This window comes from Contarinia nasturtii, unplaced genomic scaffold, assembly GCF_009176525.2.
Source record: "Contarinia nasturtii isolate CC-2019 unplaced genomic scaffold, AAFC_CNas_1.1 Cnas_scaffold_1699, whole genome shotgun sequence".
Taxonomy (NCBI): Eukaryota; Metazoa; Arthropoda; class Insecta; order Diptera; family Cecidomyiidae; genus Contarinia; species Contarinia nasturtii.
In genome coordinates, this window is record NW_022199032.1 from 4,091,587 (window position 1) to 4,118,173 (window position 26,587).

Below are 26,587 nucleotides of genomic sequence, written 5' to 3' on the forward strand. Positions count from 1 at the left end.
TTCATACAGATAACTTTTGCCGGTTCACTTCTTTTACTCGCATAATTTTTCACACTGATTGCTCGATTTCATTTGTGATTTTTTTTTTTTTTTTTTTGAAATCAATCCGGATTTATTTATAATAATTTTGAGCTATCAATGACTATTTATTGTGTACTACACCGTTTGGTTTGAATATTTTCCCTTCAAATATGTTTGTCGAAAGTTGAAACTCACGTCGTTCGAAAGTTGAAACAATCAAATTCAATTCGATTTCGGCAAAGAAGAAAAAACATCTTATTTTGTTGTTATTGTGTTTTTTTTTTTTGTATATTTTCAATAAAAGAAATTCAAGTCATCGCATTGATATGTATCGTTTGCATTTTCCGAAACATTGGCGTTTCTGCTTTTTTTTTGTTAATTTCATTAAAATGAGTAAATTTAAATGTCGGTTGCCGAGAATGTATGCTATAACTTAATGTTATTTCCTGTTTCTATCTTCTATGTATTACATTTGTTTTTTTTTATGTTTGCTCGTTCATCCGGTAAATATGATTTCATTGATTTGATATGTTTAATGATGTATGACTAAAATTGAATGCGCGGTGAAATAATCAATGAATGTAAAATCGTTTGATGTGATTTTTTTTAGATAGTATTTTTGCCTCCTCTTTTCCATTCAAAATTTAACATTTTTTTTTTGTTCATTAAATGTTGGGTTTTTTTCTTTAATTCGTCTTTAGTATTTGATAAATACTTATTATTTTTTTGAGAACAATTTTCATTTTCAGTTTTGTTTGAATGTTTAGTGTTGTCAAGCGAAAAACAATTTATAATCCTAATGCGGTCATTCTTACAAACTGATGACTAAGTAAAGGCATAAGGAGTAGTGTGATTGATAATGTGAGTGATAATAATGAAAGCAATGATAAGCTAAACGTAACAGGTGAACAATTTATTTCGGGAGACACGATCTGCACCTCGGCCATTTTATATACACTTAATAACTGATGCGCCATCAGCTCAGCACTTTGTGAATTTATGTCGTAGCTGATTTGTTCCATTACAGAAATACATTGATCCTGAAATAAATTGGAAGAAGATTTGTTTTATTTAGAAAAAAAAATAATTCAAATGTTTGCATGATGACTCATTACCTTGAGAGCATCAAACGCTTCCATAGGAGTTGCATTTGAATAATTTTGTAATCTAACAGAGATAATTGTGTTCTCATCGGTTAAATTCAATGCTGATAATACGCATGTTGACTGGAATAAAAATCGAAATCTTAAGTTTTTTTTCTCTTCTCATTTTTCAGTTTCGAAAAAAAAATGAATAAAAAAATAAAGTGAAAAGAAACCAAAGCAACGTTGACATAATAATAAATGAAAGCCTACTTGATTATCAATATGATTGTAGATATACTGCTGAAAGGCTCTAATGGTATCTTGAATTCCCAAGTTTGTGTATGCTCTCAGTAACTCTTCATCCATCGAACTATAGCCTAACAATAGGAAAATACCACCTGGAATTGTTCAATTCAATGGGTCATGGTCATTAATTCATTGAAGATGTATCGATATGATATGATTGGTTGTGACCGAAACGAAACAATAAAATGATAAACACATTATTACACACTTACCTGGTAATGTATATTCACCATGTGGCGGTCTCATGCATATAAATTTGCCAGAATAACAAAGACAACGGCCTCGGAATGCCTGATATGCTGGTGATGCATGGCTATAAAATGCCAACGCTGTTCGACATGGTGCAATCGGAACGCATAATGCATGACACGTTAGTACCAATGAATCCGTACAAAAACAAAGTTCACTGCATTCGGCGTCATCTAATGAGTATATCTACAATATAAATAGGATAAAGTTAAATGAGCAAAAAAAAAGAGAAAGAATCGTTTGCACTCAAAGTAATACAAACCCTTCGCGCATTATTCACTGATATTAACTGATCAGATTGACGTGGCCTTTGAACGATACAAAACCCTATTTGAACAAAACAAACACAATAACAACATAACGAAAGACCAATAATTACATTAAGAAAATATGTGTTATGGAAATGTGTATTTACTTGGTTCCGGTGTTGTAATCGGCTCGGTTTTCAATTGAGTTTGCATGATCAAATCGATGACGGTGTCATTTTGATCGATAAACTCCTCCGCAATGCTATTATAATCAATTGTCTTTTGTGGCAATACATTTTCGTTTGTTTGACTATCAAACTTTTCCGGAATAACGGACTGTTGAGTGCTAACCAGCACTTTTCCCAAAACAACAAACGGCATTGGTGTTGTCGATTGGATTACGTTTATTTTTTGAAACTATACAAATACAAAAAAGGAATGATAATATGTTTTAGTTGATTAATTAAAATCAGTTGACAAAGAACAGGTGAATGGTATTTTCTCACTTTTACCCGATTATCCATTGTTTTTTTATGAAGTATTGTTGTTGTCGCTAGGGTTGTTGATGTAGTTCGTATTACTGCTTTTGATGTACTGCTACTCACTATATCAACATTATTTTCTGGATTCGATACCATCGAAACGCTCACTTCATTAAAACGTTTCAAATGGAAGTCTAATTGTGCTTCGGCTACAAATAGAAACAATATCATTATGTTGTCGATGGTGATGGTTTTGAATCTCATGTTTCTGCATCAATTTACATCAAATTAAATTTTAATTTAAAATTACAAAAGCTTACCAACACATGTATTTAACCAGAGAAGGCGATACCATCCCATGCATTCGTAAACTAAATCTGTGTTATGGCACGAACATGTTACCCGCAATGGCGTACCTAGAATGCCCAATATCGCTGTTCGGCATGCACTCGGATGGCCAGCACATTTTAATGTTGAACTATCTATTGCACACGCTTGTTCATATTGCTCGAGACGAGACCTAATCATATGTGGTTTTTTTTGTTCGTTTATTGGATATTTCTTGGATTGAATCCATCTTTTTATAGAGGAAATTCTTTCGAAATTGTTTACCTGCAACTTGCATCGGCTCGACACACCTCGGCAACCGTATGACATGCTGGTTGAACAGATGAATAAGCATTGCCATCACCGCCACCGCCGCCACTATTCAATATGGCCATATCAATCAAATCCGAACTTTTAGCACATCTTGGATGTAATTTCTCCTGCGCTCTCAGGCACGAGTCACTATGATGCGGTATTTTACTGTATCAAATCAAACAAACAAATCCATCATTGATTCAAATCGAAATCGTCCATGGAAACTCTAAAATTTCACTTACTTGCACACACAAAATGCAATATCCAATGTAAAATCCTCATTGGATAGTCGATAAAATGATTGGAGCGCATCCAAGCATGCATTTTGATTGCACTTATGGAAGTCACAGTATTCTATAACCGGCTTCAATGCTTCTGAACACATGGCATTTCTTTTACAAATTTGATCAACTGAATCACAAGTGATTTGCAGCGCATCAATATTTTTGGCCAACGAAAAACTGGACAAACCTAACCGCCATCGCCGCCACAAAGAAAAATCAGTTAATATCAATTTGAATGTGGTGTTTGCATTTCGGTTTACTTACTGTTTTCAAATTTTTCGGCAACGGTGCCAGGTGAAAAGCGAACATTGTCCAATGTTGGCATTGTTCGAAATACCGTTAAATTATATGGATACAAAAAATCATGATGATGATTTTTCATATCTTTTGCACTGATGGCGGTAATTTTGTTGTCGATTATAGCGTCATCGAAAATTTGTTCGGTAAAATGATTCAATGACATCGAATGAGCTGTAAATAAGCATTGAAACACATTTCGTACGGTCACAATATATAAATGAAACTAAATTTCGCAATGTGCTCATTTTAAAATTGAATTCAAATTGAAATGAATGTTTGTTTTACATATTCAGAAATGAATAAATTTGAAAATAAAAAAAGAAAATGAAAAATTTGCGGATTTTTTCGTGAGAAGCAATAATTGATTCAAATAAATAGAAATTTGCTTAAACTTCAAATACGAAGTTCACTCAATCAAAAAACAGTGGCATTTCAAAATAATACTTCTATACTTTAATGGCGGCAATTCAAATGATCAAATAAAAAGAAACGACAACGAATGAGTTCGTATTAATTTCGAAATGAAAATAGAAATGTTTAAATTAAATTTCATTAAAATTGGATGAATAATCTTTCATACTTTGTCTATGGCTCATAAATACACTTTTCAACTATGAACGTATTTATCCAGAATTAAAAATAAATTTACAATTAAAAAATTCTGATTCAAATTCAAAGTCGAACGAAATGTTGGATCAATAGGTTTCAGGTGAAAAAGATACAATGAAAAGGACATTTGAATGTCCGAGAATGAAAGTGAGTCTTCTCCTCAGAACATTGAAATGTGTAACAAATCTTAAAGATTTTATTGAATTGTAGTACCAACGCAAATTTTATTGAAATGAAACACGGCGTGTTACACTTCAATAAAAAAAAATTTGGTATTACATTTTGAAAACTTTCTTTCTTCTGTTTCAATTTAAAATGCTTTTTTACGATGTTACGAATAAAAAAAAATTGGATTTGATGTAACCAGTTAAAAAAAAGACTAATTTTTACGCTTTTTATGAGATGAAAATATAGGAACCGTCGAGAAACAAAGATACCTTCAGAAAAGTTGAGAAAAAATCTTTAACATGAACTGGAATGTAAATCAAATGTCAACACATAAGGTTATTCAATAGGCATCACATAGCAAGTTTATATGAAACTCTCGGAGACTCGGTATAGAGCACTCCCAAAGTGAAAAAAATTCAGACCGTGATTTGGATGATAAGGAATGTGACTTTTTTCATTCTGATTTCACCAGGTGATACAGAAAGTTGAGTGGTATTTGTAAATCGGAGAAAAAAAATTTAATAATTTTTTTCATTTTTCGCGATTTTTTTCACCATTTACATGGGAGGTTCGTATGAAAAACACGGAAGACCGCTGAAATGGCAAATGCAAAATATGTACGGACGTGTGACAGTGTCATTTCAGCGAGTCATTTCATATTCTGAGGAGAAGACTCACTTTCATTCTCGGACATTCATTTGTTCTTGCAACTTTTCACCCGAAACGCATTCAATTGTTTATAATTCCGAAAATCGAAAATATCTCTGGTTCATTCAGATCGAGTGGTTAATTGCTAATTTTGTCCACTTATTTCCATTTAATTTTAATTCAACAGAAATAAATGGCACCAATTTTGTCAAATGAACAAATAAAACCCATTAAACTTATTAGTTTTAAATTGTTTGACAACCGAACAAAAAAATTGAAAAAAAAAAAAAAAAAAAAATCCCGAGCCAAAGCAACTGAACGAAAAATAAAACGAAATGAATACAGATAGAATACTATGTTTTGAGAATCGTACATTTATGAGTGAAACAATTGAATATGGGCATGCAATGATTAATAGATTATAATCGAAATAAAGAAAATGAAATAATGTGTGTGATCGTTGGCATGATATCAAATTAGAATTCTCACCAATTGAAATCTTTTATTATTCGAGTGGAAGAATGTGATGCGGAATAGCATGTGGTGATGGTAGTGATGGTGGTGGTGTTGGTAATATAGTGACTGTGCTCTATATTTTTTTTGCTCATTTGAAATACCATTTTTTTCTAGTACAGGTTGGTGCAAGTGCAGAACAAATAAAAAAACTTTCATTTAGCTTCGTGCGTGTTTTTTTTTTAGTTTGAATACGTGCCGATGAGGTGGTTGGTGGTGTTGTGGTGGTATCCATGTCAGTTAAAGATAGGTTTTTCTTTTCTTTACTTTATTATTATTATTTTTTGGTTGTGTGTTTAATCAGAAATAAGAAAAACAAATTAGAAATTATTGTATTAATTACTCTTAAACTACAGAAATTATCAATTCAATAATGTAATAATGGTCAACTAAATTGAGATTTGTTTGTTTTCAGATTTATTGTTACTACATTTTACAATAGAGTCATTGTACGATTGAAATTGTATTCGGTTCGTTCTTTGTTTTCTGCAAACAACAGCTCAAACGAATCCATATCATTCATTTACAATTGAAAACGTGCTATAGCAAAATTTATTGCTATAAAATGTGTGGTTGTCATATTGTGGTTTCAATTGAAATGATGGAAAAAATACTTTTGCTTGATGGATTTTTATTCATCATGTGAACTTTTTTTTTGGAATTTTAAAAGAATAGACACATGCCGAACTTCTGGGATGTGTGTTCACAAAATAACATTCTTCCTTTTTTTTGAAAAAAAAAAAGAAGAAAAAAGATCATATTGCATGCAATAGATATTTATACACAATTGTAATGGGGAGAATGTCGAACGTCTGTAATTGGCGCCAAGTAATGCGCTTTTGTATTTGCTTTCATTATTGTGATTTAGGCGAACGGTTGAAAATTTAAAGCCCGGATTAGAAAAATTTCTGCGCGAGAGAAAACTTCGGTGAAACAAAAAGAATAAAATAAAAGAATAGAACTTTTAACGATGACATCGTGCTCGTATATCGAAGAAAACAGCTCATTCAATTTTCCAATTGTATCATTCATTGTCTGTTTGTTTGCTTTGACATGCATTCTAGCCGTCTTTAAGTAACCAGCTTTTGCTTCGTTTCGATATATTTGATCTTCTCTGATCACAGAAAACATACAATGTTGAAAGGAAGAAAAATGAGGAACACATTCGGCAAAAGAAACAATCCAAAACCATATTAAGTGCGATGGTGCATGTATGTGTGTGTGTAATTGTGTTTGTGTATGTGTGTGTGTGGAAAAAAGCTCGTTGAACTCACATCCACTTATCACTCATTTGAGTGGATTTTTACTTAATTACAGAGAGCACTGACATTTCTTTTTTTTAATTCAATTAAATATTCAAATCAAGAAGTGTATACATAACAGTTTCCTAAAAATAAATAAATATAGTAGTAGTAAGAATCCTAAGTGCGCGTGCTTATCTCAGATCAGTTGGAATAATCAGTGAAATATTGTTTTATTTAGTTTTATTTATTTCTCTAAAATTGAAAATCGTTTGATCGTCTCTATTGTTAATGAAATTATTTTTTTTTTTAAATAAATAAAAGACGTTCAAGAATCTTTATATTGAATGACTAAAGTTGTGCACTTTAAAACTAACGATAAGGTCAACAATTGCAAAAAATGTAATAATATATCACTTACCAACACACGGATTATGATTTACCTAAGGCGAGAATCACAAAAGAAAAGAATCGAATTAATTTAAAATAATCGAAAAATGATTGTAAGACAATCAATATTAATTAATAATCAATTTTTAAGTTGCGATTATGATTTACCATTGAAAATATTCTATCACAGCGTCGTTTTATGTGGTTATTTGGACAAATGCAACCAAACATTGGCGACAATCTTAATTTTGACCATGCTTCATAGCATAAGTTTCTGCATTCGTCAAAAAAAAAAGTTGGTTTAAAGAAAAGAAAATGAAAAAGATAAACATATTTTCAAACAAACTCTTCAAATGTGATTACATTTGGATAAATTTATCTTAAAATAGAAACTTCAGAAAAAAAAAATTTTTTTGCTCACTTGTCTTCCATTCGACATTTATTATCACGAACTTTGCAATGAGTTTTAAAACTTTCAAAAAGTTCACTGCATTTCGGTGATTGTTGGCATACAGCTAATGCATGATTACACGTGGGCAATGCATCGATTGGATATGGATCTTTTTCTAAAAATACGTTTAATTGATGCACAATTTAACAAATGCACAGTAATAATTGAATATCAATGTGTTATTGTTATTGACAGCATAATTGAATTTCAATTGCGATGAATTCGAAATAAATTTAATTAAATGGTTGTTTGATTTGTCGATATTTGTATTTAAATTACCTTTTTTCCTCACAAGACCGCACGGATGATCGAATAGAAAATCTTGGAAATTGTTACATTCAGGATCGAGACCGGGCTCTTTGCATAGACATGTTGGACGGAAAAATGGAAATGCTTGCAACGTTTTTAGTGCAGCCAAACACTTTATCACCGTAACTGTACTGCATGCCACTTTTTTTCACAATGAGAGAGAAATTTATATTGAATATATAGATTTAAAATGCACAAAGCGACTAAATGTCAGCAACATTCCGGCTCGTTTATTTCAATGGCATTTATTATCTAACCTGGAACCGGACCACATACACGTGGTATGATTTCCAATATGGCTGAACATGATGGATCCTCAAAACATAATTGGCGCGCCAAAATGCAACTTAATAGTTTCCCCTGTGTCCCTGTAAACGATACCGATGACCATTTGATTAGATTGGTTGTTTTCAATTGGTTTTGTTTCATGTGTTTCTAGTACATTGCTTCAAAGGGTCATTATTTAAATATCAGTGAGCAAATAAATCGATTTTCTAAAATGCTATCAACCATAAAACGTTAATATCTCTCGCCCATAAAAATGGAGCTCATTGTGTTTTATTGTTCGTTCTCTTTAAATTATCATTACCTGTAGTCAAATTGATGGCCGTCGATGGTATAATATTTGTAAATGCTATTGTTGATCGGGTCGGTTGTACCGGTTCCGGATTTGGTGGTGATGAGAAAATTGTGTCACAGCACTCACGTTCTGGAAATTCGCTGCCATTTACCCAATAAATATATTGAACCATGAACAAATAGCTAAGGGTATCCACTGCCAATTCGTTGAGGCGAATTTTCATGATTATGATGTTGCGATTGATGTGAACGGGAAGATTGTGACGGCTTCCTTTGTCGATTTTATTTACATTTTTAATATGAATGTCTTTTTCTTTGTTTTAATCACAAGCAGCATTTTTCTTCAAAAAACACCGAAATTTATTTTGGTTGCTTGGTTCGTTTAAATTTTATTTTTTATTATACACAGTGATTTTCGGTTTTTCTTTAGAATTTGTATATATTTTTTCTCTCGCCTCTATAGAATTGTTTTCTTATAGTTTCTCGCAATTTCACAGAAATAAAATCATTCTTAAGTCAATCTATTTATATTTCTTGCACAAAGTTTATGTCAAACTCACAACAACTTTATGGCTGAAAGAGAGTAAACTTTAGAAATGAGTGAAAAATACTTCAAAACACATGCACACACACAAAAATGCTAAACGTTAAAAGTCAATATAAGCTTTTCTTCGGAACACAACACACATTCGAAACGAAGGAAGAGAGGAAAAGAGAGAGATAGAAAATAATTCAACAACAACTAAAACAATCAACGATAAACATGAACGTGCTTTCCTCTGGCACACTACGCTATTGCTGATGCAGAACCGAATAGCACTAAAGTGGTCGTATGCTAAAAATTCGTGTGTGTGGTTCGGGTATGCCTTTGCCTGTTATTAATACTGTTCAAATATGAACATTAAATCAAGCGAACAGCACATGGGATGAGTGTGTAACTTTCGGCGTTCGTTTGGCAAGTATATTTTATTGATTTTCATCCGATTCTTTATTCTTTTCTCCTTTTTTTTGCTCTCGCACACAAGAACTTTCTTTTATTCTCTTTCAAATCTTTTCATCTCTATTTTCAAATGAAAGCCACCATTGCAAACTCCCCCAAAAGTTCTCTGTCTTTAATTTCTTCTTATCTAGTTTTAAAACAGTTTACCGTCACATTTTCGACGAAATTGAAAATTAGAAGACGAAGTAAACTAATCAACATTACAACATTGTCGATTCCAATGAATAATCAAGAAATGTTCCACTGTAAATCAATAGGCAAACTTTTCGTCGTGCTCTAATTATAGGACACACACGCGGAAAATGTACACTTGCAATTAAAAAGAGCGGATTCAAAAATGCAAACAAACACTTACATAATATAAGTTTACAAAACAAAAAACAGCACATACACCAAATTAATACCTTCAGGTACTATTTTCCGAGAAAAGCACACATTTTCAGTGAAAACGAGAGCAAACTAATAAAAATGAAATCACCCAAATGAAATGAAAGTAGCGTATTTTTTTGTCGTTGTTGTTTTTTAATTCAAAAAACAAAAGGAAGAAGAAAAAAAACGAAACAACAATTTTCAATCGAATCGAGCCGTAAATGGGGGCTGTACGGCAATAAACGTGTGTAAAATCAGAAATCATACACGTTTCTCACACTCAGTACAAAAATCACATTTTTTATTGGTGCATGATGTACATAATTAGCAGGGGTCATTTGTTAAATAAGTTCTCCTTTATTTATCCGCAATTGCATGAAATATTACCAGTATTAAATAGTGCGCATAGCGTATCGTACGTATACAATGAAATCACATATTATAACGGGGCATACACACAGGTATTCGGGGGTATGCATGGAATACGCAGCAATAAAAAGAACTAGAGAGAAAAGGTACAATGAAAAAGAAACCTCCAACTCTCCGAATGACAAAGACACCACTACACGTCGTTTTCAGTTAAACACACCACTTACATGGAAAATACTTCTTAGCACACTACTTATGTTTGTATGGCAGTTTTCCTCGTGTCTTCTGAGTCGACCGAATATTATTGTTACATTTTCTGTTTTGGCGTATATTTTTTTCTTCTCTTTCACGCACACTCTCGATCCCACTCACACTCTCTCTCTCTCTATCACTGTTCCTCTTTCTCTTTCTCTATCTTGTCTCTATTTTGCTATATTTGTTTTAATTCACAATATTGTTCGGATGAATTTTCACGCCGAGTGCTCAAACTTAAAAAATAAACACACAATAAAACTGAATTGTATTAAGCCACCCAAAAATGAATAAACATTGAAAATGTACACCGAAAATGTGTCATTTTAATCCGAGATAATCCAATCGTATTCACCATATTCAATCATTCAAACCAAACAATCAATCCCATTGAGGGGCACCACGAAATTCATTCTCTCACTGACCGCAATGTTTATTGCTCTCAATGAGACGAAAAACTAAAAAAAATGGGTTGCTTATTTTCAAGCCACTACACACACTGAAAATTTAACGTGACAAATGCAAATAAATATATGCACAATGATGGCGAGAAACGAAAGCACACACTGAAAACGAAGAAGAAGAAAAAAATTCTGAATCCCAAAAAGAACGAAAATCTTTTCACAATTCTTATATTGAGAATAAGTTAAACAATTTACTGGTTATACGATGGAGTATTTTTCTTGTTCATTGATTTTTCCGCTTTTGCCACGCTTCACACTATACTTGATATACGTTCTCAGTCGGTCGACGTTTCTCACGTAAAAGAAAATATTCACACAGCGATATAAAGTGGAAAGCCGAACTAAAGCACTCCAATGGAGCTCATACAAATGTAAATATAAATATATATATATGTGATGATCTTATATGTAATCGTGTACGATTCATACGAGCGAGGGGGTTCAAGGGATGTGTATTTCTCGTATTACAACACTGCAATACGTGAGATGGAATATTTGGCATGCGAAAAAAAAGCACAAAATACAACACAATAAATAGACATGTGTATGTGTGTGCGGAGCAGAGAGGAAAAAAGAAGAAAGGAACAAAAAAGAGGAAGAGCAAGAGAGTTACTACACATAGTTTTGCGAAAAACTTTACATTGTATTGGCGCTTACTAGTTCAAACGGAACAATTTTTCATTATAGACAGTGAACACTGTATACGGTATACTATTTGGATTAGATTTAATGCGCTAAACAAAGAGATGTCTGTCATCATCGCTAGTAATTTCTCGGGCATGTGTGAACGTATAAATTGGATCTATTCGTTATATATAAAAAAAATTTTTAAAGCTCAGTCTCAACTAAAGTAATTGACCTTTCTTCAAGCATGCTTTCGATCCGTTCAATGCTCAATGCAACCATTTTTCAGCGTTTATCCAACTATTTATAAGATAGAGTAGGGGGAATTATAAGCTTTTAAATGTTAAGCTTCCAACATTAAAGCTAAATAATAAATTTTCGATTCAAAAGAAATTGCTGTTTCCGAAAATCCTTCGAATAATTAAAAAAAAATTCACCGCATTTTAAAACAATGCCAATTTATGTTCCACTTGATGGTTTTCAAAATCTTGCATATAAATATCTAACATGTAATGCGTATAATTTCGAATAGCGTTACAAGCACACACAATCCTTTTACATCACAAACAGTGAGGGAAAGAGATCCAAAAATAATTGGTTATTATATTTCACGCTAGAAAATGCTCAAGGAAAATATTGATGGAAAATAACCTGTGTTCGATTCGTGGCTCAAAATCTACGTAAACATTCGTTTTGCGTCACATTGCTGAAGTGACGAAAACACAAAGTGAAAGTGTTCGCATAATGAGTCCTTGCTGCTGTTGTTGTTGTTGTTGCCATCGTCGTTTGTTTTACGGTATTATGCTGTTTTTACACTGAAATATAACGTTATCAATGTTCAACTGCACATGCGTCAGCCAATAGCAGAAAATCTTTCGCATGCAGCAATGCTAAATTGGCGATATAAACAAGCAAACACCACAGGCCATTCTAAATGAGAACGAAAGATTCACACAGAGAAACAGAGATTGATGCGTTTTGAAATGATTTTTTTTTCTTTATTTATTTCACTTGGGTCTTTTGTTTTTTTGTTTTTTCTCAATATGTCTTTTACATAATTACTTGTGTATAATACAAATTTCGATCGTACATATGAATTACATGGTCGAGATGAATGAAAGTTCAGGCAATGCGATTAAATACGGCCCATAGTTTTGGTTTGACGTGGAACCCTTTTTGGAGATAGAATATAAGAAAGAGAGAGAATGAGAAAGAGACGTCAAAGGTATAAATAAATTATATAGGGAAAAAAATACATCAATAAAATGGAGACAAATGACGTCACATCGTTCAATTTATATTTAGATGTTTAGAGCTTTTTCTTACCGTATATGAATAACACGTCGTCTATCGCTTGGATGAATCAAATCCAATGAATTATTCCATTTATATTCCTTTGATTCATTACGTCTTTTTTTACGGTCAACGTACGAGATAGTTGTGCTTGCCGGAATCCAAAACAGTGCCGTCAACAAAACCACTGACACTGAAAATACCATCAATAAAACCATGTGTTATTTTCAATGTTCATTCATATTGAATATTTACGTGTAGAATTAAAAAAAATGGATTTTTTCTTTAAAAACAACGGAATAGAGAGCGAGAGAGAAAACGTTTACTTACTGACGATATTGTCGCGCATAAATTTCAACACTTTATTTATGTTGATTTCCTCGATTATATCCCAGAAACGTTCAACCACATCTTGAATGCTTTTCTCGCATACACCCTGCCACGACATAAATTAATATGCAATTTTTTTTATTATTATTTTAATAAAATGTAAATTAATTAATAGTTTTACTGCATAATAATTGCTTTTTTTCTTCTTTTTTTTTTTGAAAGCGTTCAATTTAAATGCTATATAACTTTATTACCTTGTTACAAAAGCCTTGAATGCATGGTGTACCATCGCTCAGAATATCGGGCGGTTCAACGGGAAAGCATGTTTCGTTGATGCTCATGCGACAACATCGTTTGCATGCATCCTGAATTATATCGCACATACAACTTTGTAAGCCCTGAGTTTCACAATATGGAATACATTTTCCATTGCGACATTGACCTCGCTCTTGGCATGTGGTACCATCTACCATTGGCGGTGATTTTGGGCATTCAGATTGACCGCCCGAACATCTGGCCTCCTGTTCGCATGTCGCATACTGTGCTTCTCTGCACTTAACACCAGACGTCATGTATTGGCAATTCTGACAACATGGTGAATTTTTATCACTACAAACGGCCCCTTGATTTCGACGTAATTTACAGTTTTTATCACAACATGCATCATTGTCTTCGGTTCCAAGTAAACCAGCATCGCACTGTTCATCACCTTCGACACGTAAATTACCTACAATTTTTTATTAATTGATTAAATTTTGATTTTAAAAGAAAATAGTTTCTTTTTTGTTCAAAAACTATGAGAGAGAAAATTTGAAATATATTTTTCAAACAGAAATGAATCGTTCTTAATTAAATTTTGTCATTTGTACATACCACAGAATGATTCTTCTGGTTCGGAGAAACAGCGTCCCGATTTGGCTTGCAATACTTTTCGTATAGATCGTAATGAGCATGGGGAGAATTTCTATGTGTCCAACAGAAAGAACCGAATATTTCTATAGAATATGTGGAGATGGCGACTGTATTTGTGAATTGCTTACCTTATTGTTAACATCGTATCCGCTAACTGAATATGTGTACATTAAATAACTACCGCCCTGAGAAGCGCTTGGCGAACATTCCGGAATGTCGGGATCGTGTTCTGAACCCCAATTATGGCCAAATTCATGTGCGGTGACCAAATCAGCTTCTCGCGTTATAACCCGTTGTCCGTAATGATTTCTTGAACTACTTAAACCAGAGTTTAGGTACAATGTATATCCATTTTTAAAATATTCCGGTGTACAAATGCCACCGACTGAATTACGACGTGGCGATCCAACGTATGCCAAACCAAGGATGCCACCTTCAAATTTAAGATCCGTAAATAGATGAGCTAAACAAAAATCTTTGTGACTGTATTCACGTGAGAATACTTCCAATAAATTTCTCACATCCCATTTTTCGCGAACCATATTATAATGCGCTTCGCCGCCACGAACTCGAGTCGGTTCCGAGTGAACGACAATTTTCTTTATCACAAAACCCATACCACGAAATCCTTCTTGATCCTATTTAAATGCAAACAATGTAAAAAAAAATTATTGAATTACTCAATCGCATTCAACAGCCGGGGGAAGGGAAAGTGCTTACCGCTCTATCTTGCCAAACAGTGTCATTATATATCTTGTGAACACGGTCTATTAGACTTATCTATATTAAATATACGCATATTAAATCCAATATTGATTATTTATAAATCAATTAAATCTTAATTTGTACATTGTTCACTTACAAGATAATTAATTGTTGTTTTCGTATTTCCGCTGCCCATTTCTTGAAAAAATCGATAATCAGCCACCAAAAGTAATGGGCATCGAGTTTTTGTTGGTGTATACTCATATTGGTCGGCCTGTCGTTTGTGCCGTCTATGTTTGGAACTATTAAATAAGTAATCGGATAACAAGCTCGTGTTTTCATTTGTTTTTGTTGGCGTATCCAATTTATAGTCATGGTCATCCGTTTCGATAATTTCGTCTGTAATTATCATTCGAACAAATGTTTAATGTTATAATTTACAGTTCGATTTGATTTTAGTCAATTATTTACCAGATCGTCCTTCTTTCACATATCCGCATACTTTTGGAAAATTATTCGCTGTTTCGTTTGTCATCCAACTTAATTTAACATCAGACTGTTTGTAAGCAACCATATGACGATCGGATAAATGTGGTATATGTCTCCAAGATGGCTAAAATTTACAATAGAACAATTGAGTGGGGCTGCATTTTCACCATTACATGCACTTTATAATCAATACCTCAATGTGATACGTTTCATCTGGTAAAATAATGTTTGCCGTTATAATTTTATCTTCTATATGAGCTCTAACTGATGACTCTGTTTCGCCAAATACTCGGCCAGTATACAAACTGTCATGATCTGTAATGAACAAAAAGGTGTCAAGTTTTTTTTTTTTTTTTTGTGTATGGAAGCCATGAATGAACCACCATATTATACCGTACTCACCGAAATGAACGACTTTCTCATTTCCTTCACCGTCCACAGAATATGCTTTAAAATTACTATGTAACACATCACGTTGTGGATGCAAAATAATTCGAAAATGCCGACCCAGGGCCTTAAATTCGACTTCTTTTATAACATTAAACGGATGATAACTTTGTTTTGTGCCTCGTTTAACCACTCTATGAACAACATCATCCGCATGTATGGATTCGTAATAGTGAAGATTTTTACTTAACTCAGCTAAATAATGAAACGAAAAAAAATCAATTTAAATTTATTCTCTCTGTTTACTTTGGCTGCTGGGTGATTCGATTCAAAGTGTACCTTTAAATGTAGGTAGGGATGCCGATATGAGTACAAAAGTAATGTAGATACTGCTGATAATATTCATTTTACTCAACCAATGTTTTGTTTCGATTTATTTCTTAGTTTTGTTGTGATGTGAGAAGTGATTGTGTGTTATTTAAAATCGTTCGGATGAATGGTAATGCAAATATCGATTTTTTTGTTCGGTGGTTGCTCACAACATTCCGTATCTTAAACAGAACTGCTGTATGCAAGTGTTCAATAAAACACTTTCTCTCATTTTCGAATATCTTATTTCAATTAACAACTTAATTCACATATTCTTCTTTTTTTTTTTTTGCAGAGACAATGAGAAACTAAAAATCCTATTATTTCCGTTGAATATATCGTTCCTATAAAGCTAGTTGAATTTCTGTGCAAATTAAATGAATTTGATAAATTTGTGCTATTTCGAAGGAAATATTTACGAATTTTGAAGTTTCTGATTTTTCTGTCATGCGCTCTGGACACTGTATACATTCCATCGCTGGGATAGTTCCATAAAAACAAATATTGGTACATGAATATCAATGTCTATGATGTGCGCATGATTGCCATCAACCATCAACTGTCAAATCAGTCACACATGCATTCTTTATCCCTTGTTTGGTTTTGAATTTTAAACCGTTCCAGTTTTTGTTACTATCGCTTCGGTTTATTTTTACATTTTACGAGAGAAAAAAGGGAATTGCATGAATGAAATGAAAATTTAACATTTTTTAAACCATTTGATTGTTCTTTTTGTACACATATTTAATTTTTTTTTTTCCAAAATTGTACGACTGTGCACTGTAAAATCGATGGAATTAATCACTCAAAAGTATTCATTTTGAAAAAAAATCTGCATTTAAATTATTAAAATAATACTTGAAATGATTTGTTTGAATTCATTAGTTGTCACCAAAACAGACAGTCGAATGAGAGAAAAGATACGCACAAACAGAGCAAAATATGCTAAGTGCGCATTACTTAGTTTTCTTTTCATGATAAGTAGTCATAACTTTAACCGTACATGTGATGCTTGTGTATGTATTGTTTCTCTCACAAAATAGCTACTATGCTTTGCACTGTCTGTTTTGCTCTGCGAACTCGACTACAGCTTATAAAATGAACTCAAACAAATTATTGCAAGTATTGTTTAAATACTGAGGATTTTTTACAAATTTTCGAAAATTGGAATTGATTAAAAATCCCATCGATTTTACAGTCTGGTGCAACTGAAGATAAATTGGAGTAATTTCACCATTGGATTAGTCTGTACAATAAATCTCTTTGAAAGGGAATACTTTTACATTCGACATATTTTATCTTAATTGCAAGCCGTTAGGTTTAATTTTTTCGGTCTAATTTCTTGGTTTATATTTTCTTCTAAATGCAAACTAATTCAAGATTCATACTTGAGACCTTTTGAATTATTTACATAAACAATATGCTCAAATCAATGGGTCTACTGTTCTACATTCCGAACATTTCGCTTGGAATTAACTCTTAAAATCGCTGTCGGTATGCCTTGTGTACAAATAGCGCCAGTGAATTTAAGCTAACACAATGGATGTTTCTCACGATAGAAAATCTCGTCTCGGTTTTATCAAAAAAAAAACTCCCGAACGGAAGTTCAGCCTCGCACGGTATGATCGCACACAAATAATAATCCCAAGCGCATAATAAATTTGATATTTAACTTGTACTTTCAGAACGATTATCGTAAATATTGGTAATTTATTTGTATTGGTTGACTATGAAAATTGACAACAAATTATTATGATGTAGCCACAGGACATAAAGACACATTAAGTCAAAAACTATGTTCAGAAATACGTTATGTACACTACAATTCAATATTTTCTTCGTAAGTCATTTCTTTTATAAGAATATTTTCGTAGAATAAATCGTCGCTCATTGAATGAACTAAGTCTTAAAACGGGAACATTTTCTTATAACAAAAACCATTCCGCTACGATTTTTTTTTAGTGCGAAAAGAAAATAAACAAATTCAAATTGTTGGTCATGCCGCTAAGAATAAACGTTAAAGTTAACGAATAAACTATATTTATATATAAAATTGATTAGTTTAGTATTTTTCTTAAATGATCGTCGAAACGCGACTGTTTATTTAATACACTACCTAACGTTTTGTTCTCAGAACGTTAATTGTCATAAAAAAACACAATAAAAAATGCGGCAGATTATTTACACATTCAGAGAGACGCAGAGAAAGAGAAATGCCACTTGACAAAGTAAACAAAATGAATCCACATGAACTGTATGCATGCAGCTAGCGTTCATTAGAGAAAATATGCTGAGTTTGGTAGTTTTTTTTTAATCTTCTCCATGCGTCACTGTGTAACTTAATATGCTTATAAGAACTGTCGTGACGTTAAGTTGAATTTCGTATAGACCGTACGCTGATGCGGTGATCCTGTTTTAAATATTGCCTTGCATGCTTACAATCTTTTGATCCGAGTTATTCATTATAAGTTTGAACATCAACTCAAGTGGTTGAGAGTATACGGTGCTCTGAATTTTATCATTTTGTGATTCGTTAAAGTTTAATTTTTGTGAAAAAAAATGGTACGTGGACTATACCATGAAATCAATGCCTTCATCGAAGGAAGAACGGATGATAAATTGATTACAACCTCAGGCTCGGATGTATATAAAGATGTCGAAATATTATTGAATGATGTGGAATGTGACTTCAGGTATAGATTCAATTGCAGTAATTGTATATAGCATCGATAAAAAAATGATTTGTTTTTTTTCTATAAAAATATTTAAAAAAACAGTCCTTGGAAAGGTGATCGTGTTAGACTGTACATCATAAGAGAAGATCCACCGAGAGTGTATAAAATTCAACCGTGGGAAGATCTTCGCATCGAAACGGGACAAATTACGATGTTGACTAAGAGTTTTGGTGTCGTCAACGAGGAAATCGTTTTCTATCCAGAACAAAGTGATCTTGGAATTGATTGGGAAGCAAAAGTAGGTGATGAAGTGAAATTCGTTGCGATCGAAGGTGAATACGACATTGGAAAAACAAAATACGAATGGCGCTGTGAAAACATAAAAAAATTCGTTGAAAATGAAGAAAATGAAAAAGACGTTAAGCTTTGGTTCGGTGATGAGACGGATGGTACAGAACATGGTTCGGCTGTAAATAACATTGATACCGATACGGAAATATTACAAGATGAACCGAACATGCAATTTGAAGGTTATCGAAATAAAGAACCAAATGAAGAATACTACGATTTGCCATGCGGTCTTTTTGATGTTCTCATGTCAAAGAATGTGCATCGCATCAAAAAAAAAATTGGACGAACTCGTGCCAAGAGCGCTCAGTTACAAAAATTACAAGAAACGCTTTCACGCTCTCATTTTTTTGGAGGAAATCGAAATGAAAGCATCATTCAAAAAATACAAGTCCCGTGAGGTTTGGATTGAACCGGAAAGAAAGAAGCGATTCTCAATTATGTGCTCAAAAATAAAGGAACTTCGGCCATCAATTTCAATTGGTGATAAAATTGAAGTGCGCAATTCAAAGAAGAGTATGCGATACTATCGCGGCATTGTTGAACGTGTACGTGAAGATCGATTCATTTTAAAGTTCAAACAAGATTTTGAAGAGGACTACATACTTGGCGATACATATGGTGCCCAATTTTTCTACAGTCGAACGATATATCAGAGAAAACACGCTGCTATAGACTACGCAAAACGCAAACTGAGCGAATCGTTTTTGTTTCCAACGGAATTAACGTTAGCTAACAATTTGCAGCTCAACGCTGAATTGAAGGACGACAAGTTGATGATAGCCGACAATGAAGTACCATGGTTTAAGGATAATTTGAACACGGAACAGAAGTTTGCTGTTGCCAGCGCATTGCGAGCGGAATGTCGACCTTATCCATTCATCGTATACGGTCCACCGGTAATCATTCTCATTTTGTAATTTATTTTTTTAAAATCTTAAGAATAATTTTATTGCATTTTTCAAATGCCAGGGCACCGGAAAGACATCAACCTTAATTGAAATAATTCTACAGGTATACACACATTTAACAGACTGTAAGATTTTGGTGGCAACACAATCGAATAATGCGGCAAACCTTGTTGCAAGTCGTTTGATAGCACAACATCCAGAAACGGCTACCAATATGTTACGATTGGTCAGCAACGCAGTTTTGGATCGAAAAATTTTACCAAAGGATCTGTACAAAGTGAGTGCTTCCGTGATGAATGCAAATATCGAAGAAGACAATACACACGACGACTATGATGATATACCAGCAGATATTCGTCGTAATTGCAATTTGGAATATTTGAAGAAATTCAAGATCATCGTTGGTACTTGTGTTGGTCTTGGCGTCATGTTTGGAAGGTAAATTGAATTGAGTTTTATTTTGAAATTTTTTTTTTTATACAAAAGAGTAATTAACGAGCAAAAACTAATTGTCTTTTCATTTCAGTGAATACAGTAACGGATATTTTTCACATGTACTCATCGACGAGGCGGCCCAATGCAACGAGTGTGAGGCCTTAATTCCTATTTCGTTTGTGAACTTGGAGCACGGTCAAGTCATAATGGCAGGCGATCCATTGCAGTTACCCCCAATCACATTAAGCAACCATGCAAAGCATTACGATTTGGTAAGAACATGCATCAATAGCCATTGGAAACTTTTTTAAACAACTACCAAATCTCAAATTTAACCAAAGTTGTGTGTTCAAGCGATTTCATTTTTTCCTTTGCAATTCCCTCTCAGGTTGATATCTCCTAACTATTCTCCAATATTTTTCTAATAATTTTTACAATTTTTAATAATTTTAGGTGAGATCGATGTTGGAACGATACATTAACACATACAAGACGATGGACGGTGTAGTACCGGTGAGTTAAGATTGAAAATATCAGAATATTAAATTAAAATTTATACGAGTAATATTTGAATAATAAATTCCAGGGAGAGGATAACAATGGATACGATCACAGGCTAGTGACAAAACTTAGACGCAATTATCGTGCGCTGCCAAGCATCATGAAATTCTATAACAAGCAGTTTTATGATTCGCTATTAATTGCAACATTGTGTGGCGATTCAAGTCCTGAAGCGATGAAATTGCGTGATTTAACGAGAATCCTGCCCAAACGTACCGATTCCGAAGACAAAAATCCATTCGGCTACTGCTTTATCAACGTTGAAGGTAAGCCCGAATTTTAAATTTTGAAATTTTGAAAAATGAATTTTTCAAGCATTTATTTTGAAAAAATTACAGGACGAAATGAGCGCATGGAGAACAAAAAATCATGGGAAAATAAGGAAGAGGTGGCCATTGTAAGTTTATGTTTAAATAGAGATTTAAATAACCGATCAGAGTTGCTCATGATTGTCATCTATTTCACAGATAAAAGCGTTTATCCCAAAACTATTGGATCGACGCATAGACCAAGAAGACATTGGTGTCATCACACCATATCATGCACAAGTGATGGCTTTACGGAAAGAATTGAAACACATGAAGAGAATAACTGTCGGAACTGTTGAAGAATTTCAAGGCGAAGAAAAAAAAGTCATCATTATTTCAGCTGTTAAGACATCGGGCAAAGAAAAAGCACTGCAATTCATTTATTGTCCAAAACGTCTTAACACCGCTTTGTCACGTGCTCGGTAAAATACGAAACCAACAATTTCGTTATTAAACGTCGTATTTATTCTTTTATTATTTATTTTTGTTCAGCATGTTGGTGGTCATTTTCGGCAAAGTCAACTTACTCGAAGCTGATCCGAATTGGGCTGACTTGATTTCATACTGCAAAGAGCACGAATCCTACATCGATGGTAAGGACATCATTAATTTGTGATCATTGATTAAACTACATAGAAATTAATAAATTCATTTTTATTTATCTGTAATTTTCCTTCTTTTGAGATATCTCTTTAATATTCTACTATATTTTCCATTTTTCTGTTTGTCATTTTAGGTAAAGACATCATTCAAATATTATGAATAACTTACAAAAAACTTACACTCATTATACATTGTTAAATTATATTACAGTTATGTATTACATAAAATTGGATAAATATTTCAATTTTTTTTTCGAACTTTAGTTTATAAATACATAGTTTCAAAAAAAACTAGACAAAAAAACATTAAACAAAACTTCTTTTCTTCCTCATGGATTATTCCTTTTTTTAATTCTTACCCTTTGTATATAACGCACGATTTTTTCAGCCAAATTCACAACTTATCTACTTGTTATCTTTGATATCTATAGATTTCGAATTTTATATAAAAAATAACGATCAAATGTTAAAGTTTTATTTTATGGAAAACATATTTAAAAATTCTTTCAAAGAGTGAACATATTTCCGATTAGAAAAAGTTGTCTTTTTGCCTACATTTTTTTTTTTCAATTATTGCCACTACAAAAAGTCAGTATACAAAAAGTATTTATTCAAATTGAACAAAATACAATTGAATGCTTATAATTACCACGGAATTATTCCGGTTCTGAGAAACAGCGTTGCGATTTGGCTAGCAGTACTTGTCGTATGGATTGTATTGCGCACAAGGAGAATATCTATGTTGTCAAAAATACATACAGTATGGAAGATATCCATGAAATATGTTTGAGAATGTGTTTTTTTTTTTGTTGAATATGTACCTCATTTTTAACATATGAATTCATTAAAGAAGAGCTGGATATGCACATCGGTGATATGCATTATCATGATTTGAGCCCCAATTATGGCCAAATCCATGTGCGGTGACCAAATTTCTTTTTCGCTGTTTCGTTTGACATCCAACTTAATTTAACATCAGACTGCTTATAAGCAATCATATGACGATCGGATAAATGTGGTAAGTGTCTCCAGGATGGCTAAATTGCGATAATAAATGAAATTGAGTATTAGAATTTTCATTGCCCAACACATGCACCATCTCAAAAAAATCAATATTTACCTCAATATGATACGTTTCATCTAGTAAATCAATTTTTGCCGTTATAATTTCATCTTCTATCTGTGCTCTGACTGACGATTCGGGTTCGCCAAACACTTGGCCAGTATACAATGTGTCATGATCTGTAATATTTCAATTACCAATAAATTGATGTTCTCGAGACAAAAAAAAACTTAAATAATTCAAATACATATGAACTTACCGCAGTCAATGATTGTCTTATTTCCAAGAGCGTCCACAGAGTATGCTTTGAAATTTCTATGTAATATATCACGTTGTGGATGCAAAATAATTCGAAAATGCTGACCAAAGGCATTAAATTCGACTTCTTTTGAAACATTGAATACTCTATAAACGATATCATCCGCATGTATGGATTCGTAATAGTGAAGATTCTTACTTAATTCGGCTAAATAATAAACGGTAATATGAAATTATTCTCGATTCAATCGAATGGATTTTTTACCTTTAAGTGTTGGTAGGGATGCATATAACATATACATGAATTCGAAAATAATGTTACCGCTGATATTCCATTTTTACCTAACAAGCGTTTATGACAAATCAAATGAATTTGATAATTTGATATAATTTCGGAGTAAATATTTACGACTTTTGAAGTTACTGGTTTTCCTTTCATTCGCCCTGGACACATTTCTTCGCTGTTGATGTTTATTATCTACCATTAATTGTCAAATCCGTCAAATCAATTCGCATCCATATGTATTCTTCATCCCTTGTTTGGTTTTTACAATAAAAAAAACCGACACATTTTTCTTCGTTAAATTCTCAATAAATTCACATTTAGCGAAACAAATTTAACGCGGTTGGTCTAAAAAGGAGCAAATCTATAAAAAAAACCATTTACAACTAAACACCGCGATTTGATTTATTTTTGTCTTCTCATCGTTGTAATAAAATTTATTGAATATTTCATTTTTGTTTCGGTGAATTACATAAATTTAATGAATTTTATAACTATTCTAAGCCAATTAATCGTTTATAAAATGGATTAATTGGGCTTGGCGCTAAGTTCGGTTTTAAAACACCTTTCGAAGGTTTTTTAGCCGAATCATATGGATACGGCGATTGTTTAAGTTGTCGTATGTATTCGATAACCTCTTGTGATTTATTCATTTTTAATGCGATTTTGACCCTTTTTTCGGATGATGGCGTGCCGGCGGCTTTGTCTACAAAAATATTTGGAGTCGAGGTTTTTGATTGTGCTAACTTCGAAGTGGATTTTACCTTTTTTTCCGTTGATTTCAATGTTTTCGGTGATTTGATTGATTCCGGTGTCATTTCGGTTGAAATAACATTGGCGACAATTGGTGTTGTTTCATTGTTTGGTTTTGATTTTTTCACTTTTAAATGCGATGATTTTTTCGGCGTTACATTTTCTTCGGTGCCATTAACTTTCGATTTATCATTACCGGCTGGTGTGATTACATGTGCTGTAGTCGTGTCAACAGTTTTTGTCACTCGTGGAACACCATTCAATTGTTGTTTTTTCGATGGAATGAAATATTCCACTTCACCGTTCTCCAATGGCTTTTCCCAGTCTGAAATCTTATGTTTTTTTAATTTTTTTGGCGTCTCAGCGATATTGTCATTGGATTCTTTCAATTCATTCTTTTTCGCTTTTTTCGCTTTTTTCGCTTTCTTTGCCGGTGTACATACCGAATTCTCAACACTCATATCTTCTTCTTTCCATACATTGGCCTCGTGCTTAATTTTCGCCACTTTATTCGATTTTAATTGAAATTCATTGAATAAATCCGCATCCGAAACGATCTTCTTTCGTTTTCGCTTATTCAATTGTTTCAATTCACGTTGTTTGCCGTATAATTCATTTTCAAATTCAGCTAGTTCTTCGGCCTTTTCATCAACATCTGGAAGCTCCAACTCATCTCTGTTGACTTTTAATTTTTGAATACCGATTGGAAATACACCGCCAGCGAATTTTCGGTACGTTGTTACAATGCGATCGATGCATTTACGATTTCGTACACGCGTGAATTTTTTGTATTTTAACTCTTCAAGGTGGCCAACAATTTCAAGCGGATCAAATTTGATCTCATGCATTACAACATCGACTCGGCCAGCTCGAGGATCTAGTGCACCGGTTTCTTGGATTTGTTCTGAAACCGAAATAATAGAAAAAAGATCTGTATTTTTGTGTGTTTGTTTCAAATTTTCAAATCCTACCATCGATATCGTCATCACCGTCTTCTTCGCCATTTTCCTCTACACCATTTTCGTCTTCGCCATTTTCGTCCAATTCCTCACGAACCAAATCGTTGATCGTTTTTCCCGGGAAATTCATCTATTGAATACAATTCACAATGAAATTAATGGAAAAATTGCGCTAATTTCTCTTTAAAATGTTGAAAATATTCATACTAACCGATTTCCATGCATCGAATTTTTCTTTGTATTCGCGACCACTTTCACTTTGAAACAGAAGATGATTGAAAACCGAACGAACCACAAACTGAATGAGTTTGTAATCACTCTGTGATGCAACGTAGAACATGAATGGTTTCAAAAGTTTTGTTATCACTTCGGTTGCCAATTCGCCCGCTGAAACCTTGGCTACTTCCTCGAAGTAAAGTTCAGTTAAATGCATGAATAAACCTCTTGGCACATGAAATTCTGAACCGAGCACCGTTTTCTTAAGAGTTTCATTCAATTTTTCGATCGATTCATCGTTCCATTTATTATTTTGTACGCTGCGCAATAATTCACGCGTTACTTTACGTACCAACATCAAGAACTTATCGATACGCCATTGATCGATGCCATTCCATTCATTTGCCATGGTTCTTAAAAACGCGGCAAAGAACTGAAGGCTTACTTCAAATCGATCGAAGGTATGTAGTAATGCGGAGATTTTGTTTGCCAAATTTTCTTGTGGTATTGGTTTGTCCGACATCCACATGCTGTAAAACAATCCCTTCCAAATTCGCATACAGTCTTTATCGGTAAACGCTGGTAAAAATGGAATAAAACCAAAGAAAAAAATTGGGTCGGTTTTTTTCTGTTGTTGAATATTTATGTAAAATCGCAGTAAACATAGCGTTTGTTTTCATTTTATTCATACCTTCTGTACAGGCTGCTCGGTTTTTCAGCCAAATGGCCAATTTATCAATGTGTTTTTCCTTGAGAGCACCATCGAACGTATTGCCTGCCAACATTTTGGCAAATTTTATCTCCTGCGTCAGTAAATTAACACGGAGATTCTCCATTTGTTCAACACTATCATCGATCGGTTTCATTTTGTTGATTGAATTATTTCTTGTATTGATCACAATAATTTAATAAAAACATAAAAAAATGCGGATCTTTAAACTGCGGTAATGTATGAGCACAGCGACACGTGCTATCGATATAATATTGCCAGTTAGTTGTTATTCCGAAGTCAATGTGTGTGTGTGTCAATTCTGTCATTCTGGTACCGCTTTAGTAAAACATTTGTAGGTGGCGCCATCACACTGAGCAACTAAATGTCAAGTCACTTTTTTTTTTTAAATTTAATT

The 26,587-nt window shown here is 33.2% G+C and overlaps 5 protein-coding genes across 13 annotated transcripts; 1 reads left to right on the forward strand and 4 right to left on the reverse strand.

The window, feature by feature from the left end:
• Window positions 1-78: 78 nt before the first annotated feature.
• LOC116346953 lies at window positions 79-11,272 on the reverse strand. 8 transcript variants are annotated; one of them, XM_031777283.1, is made up of 18 exons: window positions 11,175-11,272; window positions 8,536-9,098; window positions 8,204-8,314; window positions 7,917-8,087; window positions 7,608-7,752; window positions 7,355-7,460; window positions 7,218-7,239; window positions 3,582-3,788; window positions 3,276-3,504; window positions 3,004-3,198; window positions 2,712-2,911; window positions 2,422-2,600; window positions 2,077-2,326; window positions 1,924-1,988; window positions 1,625-1,847; window positions 1,377-1,504; window positions 1,137-1,247; window positions 79-1,061 (listed from the first exon to the last, which is right to left on the reverse strand). In XM_031777283.1, the coding sequence occupies exons 2-18, from the start codon at window positions 8,747-8,749 to the stop codon at window positions 810-812; spliced, it is 2,808 nt and encodes a 935-aa protein (XP_031633143.1). In that variant the 5' UTR covers window positions 8,750-9,098; window positions 11,175-11,272; the 3' UTR covers window positions 79-809. The 8 variants fall into 8 exon arrangements, with proteins under 8 accessions (XP_031633143.1, XP_031633137.1, XP_031633140.1 ...); XM_031777277.1 differs by having other exon boundaries at window positions 2,416-2,600; XM_031777280.1 differs by lacking the exon at window positions 11,175-11,272 and adding an exon at window positions 10,941-11,081 and having other exon boundaries at window positions 2,416-2,600.
• A 1,354-nt stretch (window positions 11,273-12,626) lies between these two features.
• On the reverse strand, window positions 12,627-16,503 carry LOC116346870 (ADAM 17-like protease). Its single transcript, XM_031777125.1, has 12 exons — window positions 16,059-16,503; window positions 15,735-15,974; window positions 15,526-15,647; window positions 15,315-15,456; window positions 15,001-15,242; window positions 14,859-14,918; window positions 14,267-14,776; window positions 14,100-14,190; window positions 13,481-13,953; window positions 13,227-13,332; window positions 12,930-13,089; window positions 12,627-12,775 (listed from the first exon to the last, which is right to left on the reverse strand). Exons 1-12 carry the CDS (start codon window positions 16,123-16,125, stop codon window positions 12,739-12,741), a joined length of 2,250 nt encoding a protein of 749 aa, XP_031632985.1. The 5' UTR covers window positions 16,126-16,503; the 3' UTR covers window positions 12,627-12,738.
• Window positions 16,504-18,647: 2,144 nt separating this feature from the next.
• On the forward strand, window positions 18,648-22,116 carry LOC116347109 (probable RNA helicase armi). Its single transcript, XM_031777543.1, has 11 exons — window positions 18,648-18,781; window positions 18,866-19,282; window positions 19,368-20,010; window positions 20,084-20,460; window positions 20,549-20,729; window positions 20,911-20,970; window positions 21,044-21,284; window positions 21,357-21,415; window positions 21,486-21,748; window positions 21,819-21,919; window positions 22,063-22,116. Exons 1-11 carry the CDS (start codon window positions 18,648-18,650, stop codon window positions 22,086-22,088), a joined length of 2,502 nt encoding a protein of 833 aa, XP_031633403.1. The 3' UTR covers window positions 22,089-22,116.
• A 278-nt stretch (window positions 22,117-22,394) lies between these two features.
• Window positions 22,395-23,822, reverse strand: LOC116346999 (ADAM 17-like protease). The gene is made up of 6 exons (XM_031777364.1): window positions 23,659-23,822; window positions 23,515-23,591; window positions 23,251-23,457; window positions 23,049-23,170; window positions 22,750-22,965; window positions 22,395-22,665 (listed from the first exon to the last, which is right to left on the reverse strand). The coding sequence occupies exons 2-5, from the start codon at window positions 23,549-23,551 to the stop codon at window positions 22,831-22,833; spliced, it is 501 nt and encodes a 166-aa protein (XP_031633224.1). The 5' UTR covers window positions 23,552-23,591; window positions 23,659-23,822; the 3' UTR covers window positions 22,395-22,665; window positions 22,750-22,830.
• Window positions 23,823-23,931: 109 nt separating this feature from the next.
• Window positions 23,932-26,450, reverse strand: LOC116346997 (ribosomal RNA processing protein 1 homolog). Of its 2 annotated transcripts, XM_031777363.1 has the most exons (5): window positions 26,152-26,450; window positions 25,456-26,039; window positions 25,257-25,374; window positions 24,297-25,189; window positions 24,077-24,238 (listed from the first exon to the last, which is right to left on the reverse strand). In XM_031777363.1, the coding sequence occupies exons 1-5, from the start codon at window positions 26,324-26,326 to the stop codon at window positions 24,188-24,190; spliced, it is 1,821 nt and encodes a 606-aa protein (XP_031633223.1). In that variant the 5' UTR covers window positions 26,327-26,450; the 3' UTR covers window positions 24,077-24,187. The 2 variants fall into 2 exon arrangements, with proteins under 2 accessions (XP_031633222.1, XP_031633223.1); XM_031777362.1 differs by having other exon boundaries at window positions 23,932-25,189.
• Between the last annotated feature and the right edge of the window lie 137 nt (window positions 26,451-26,587).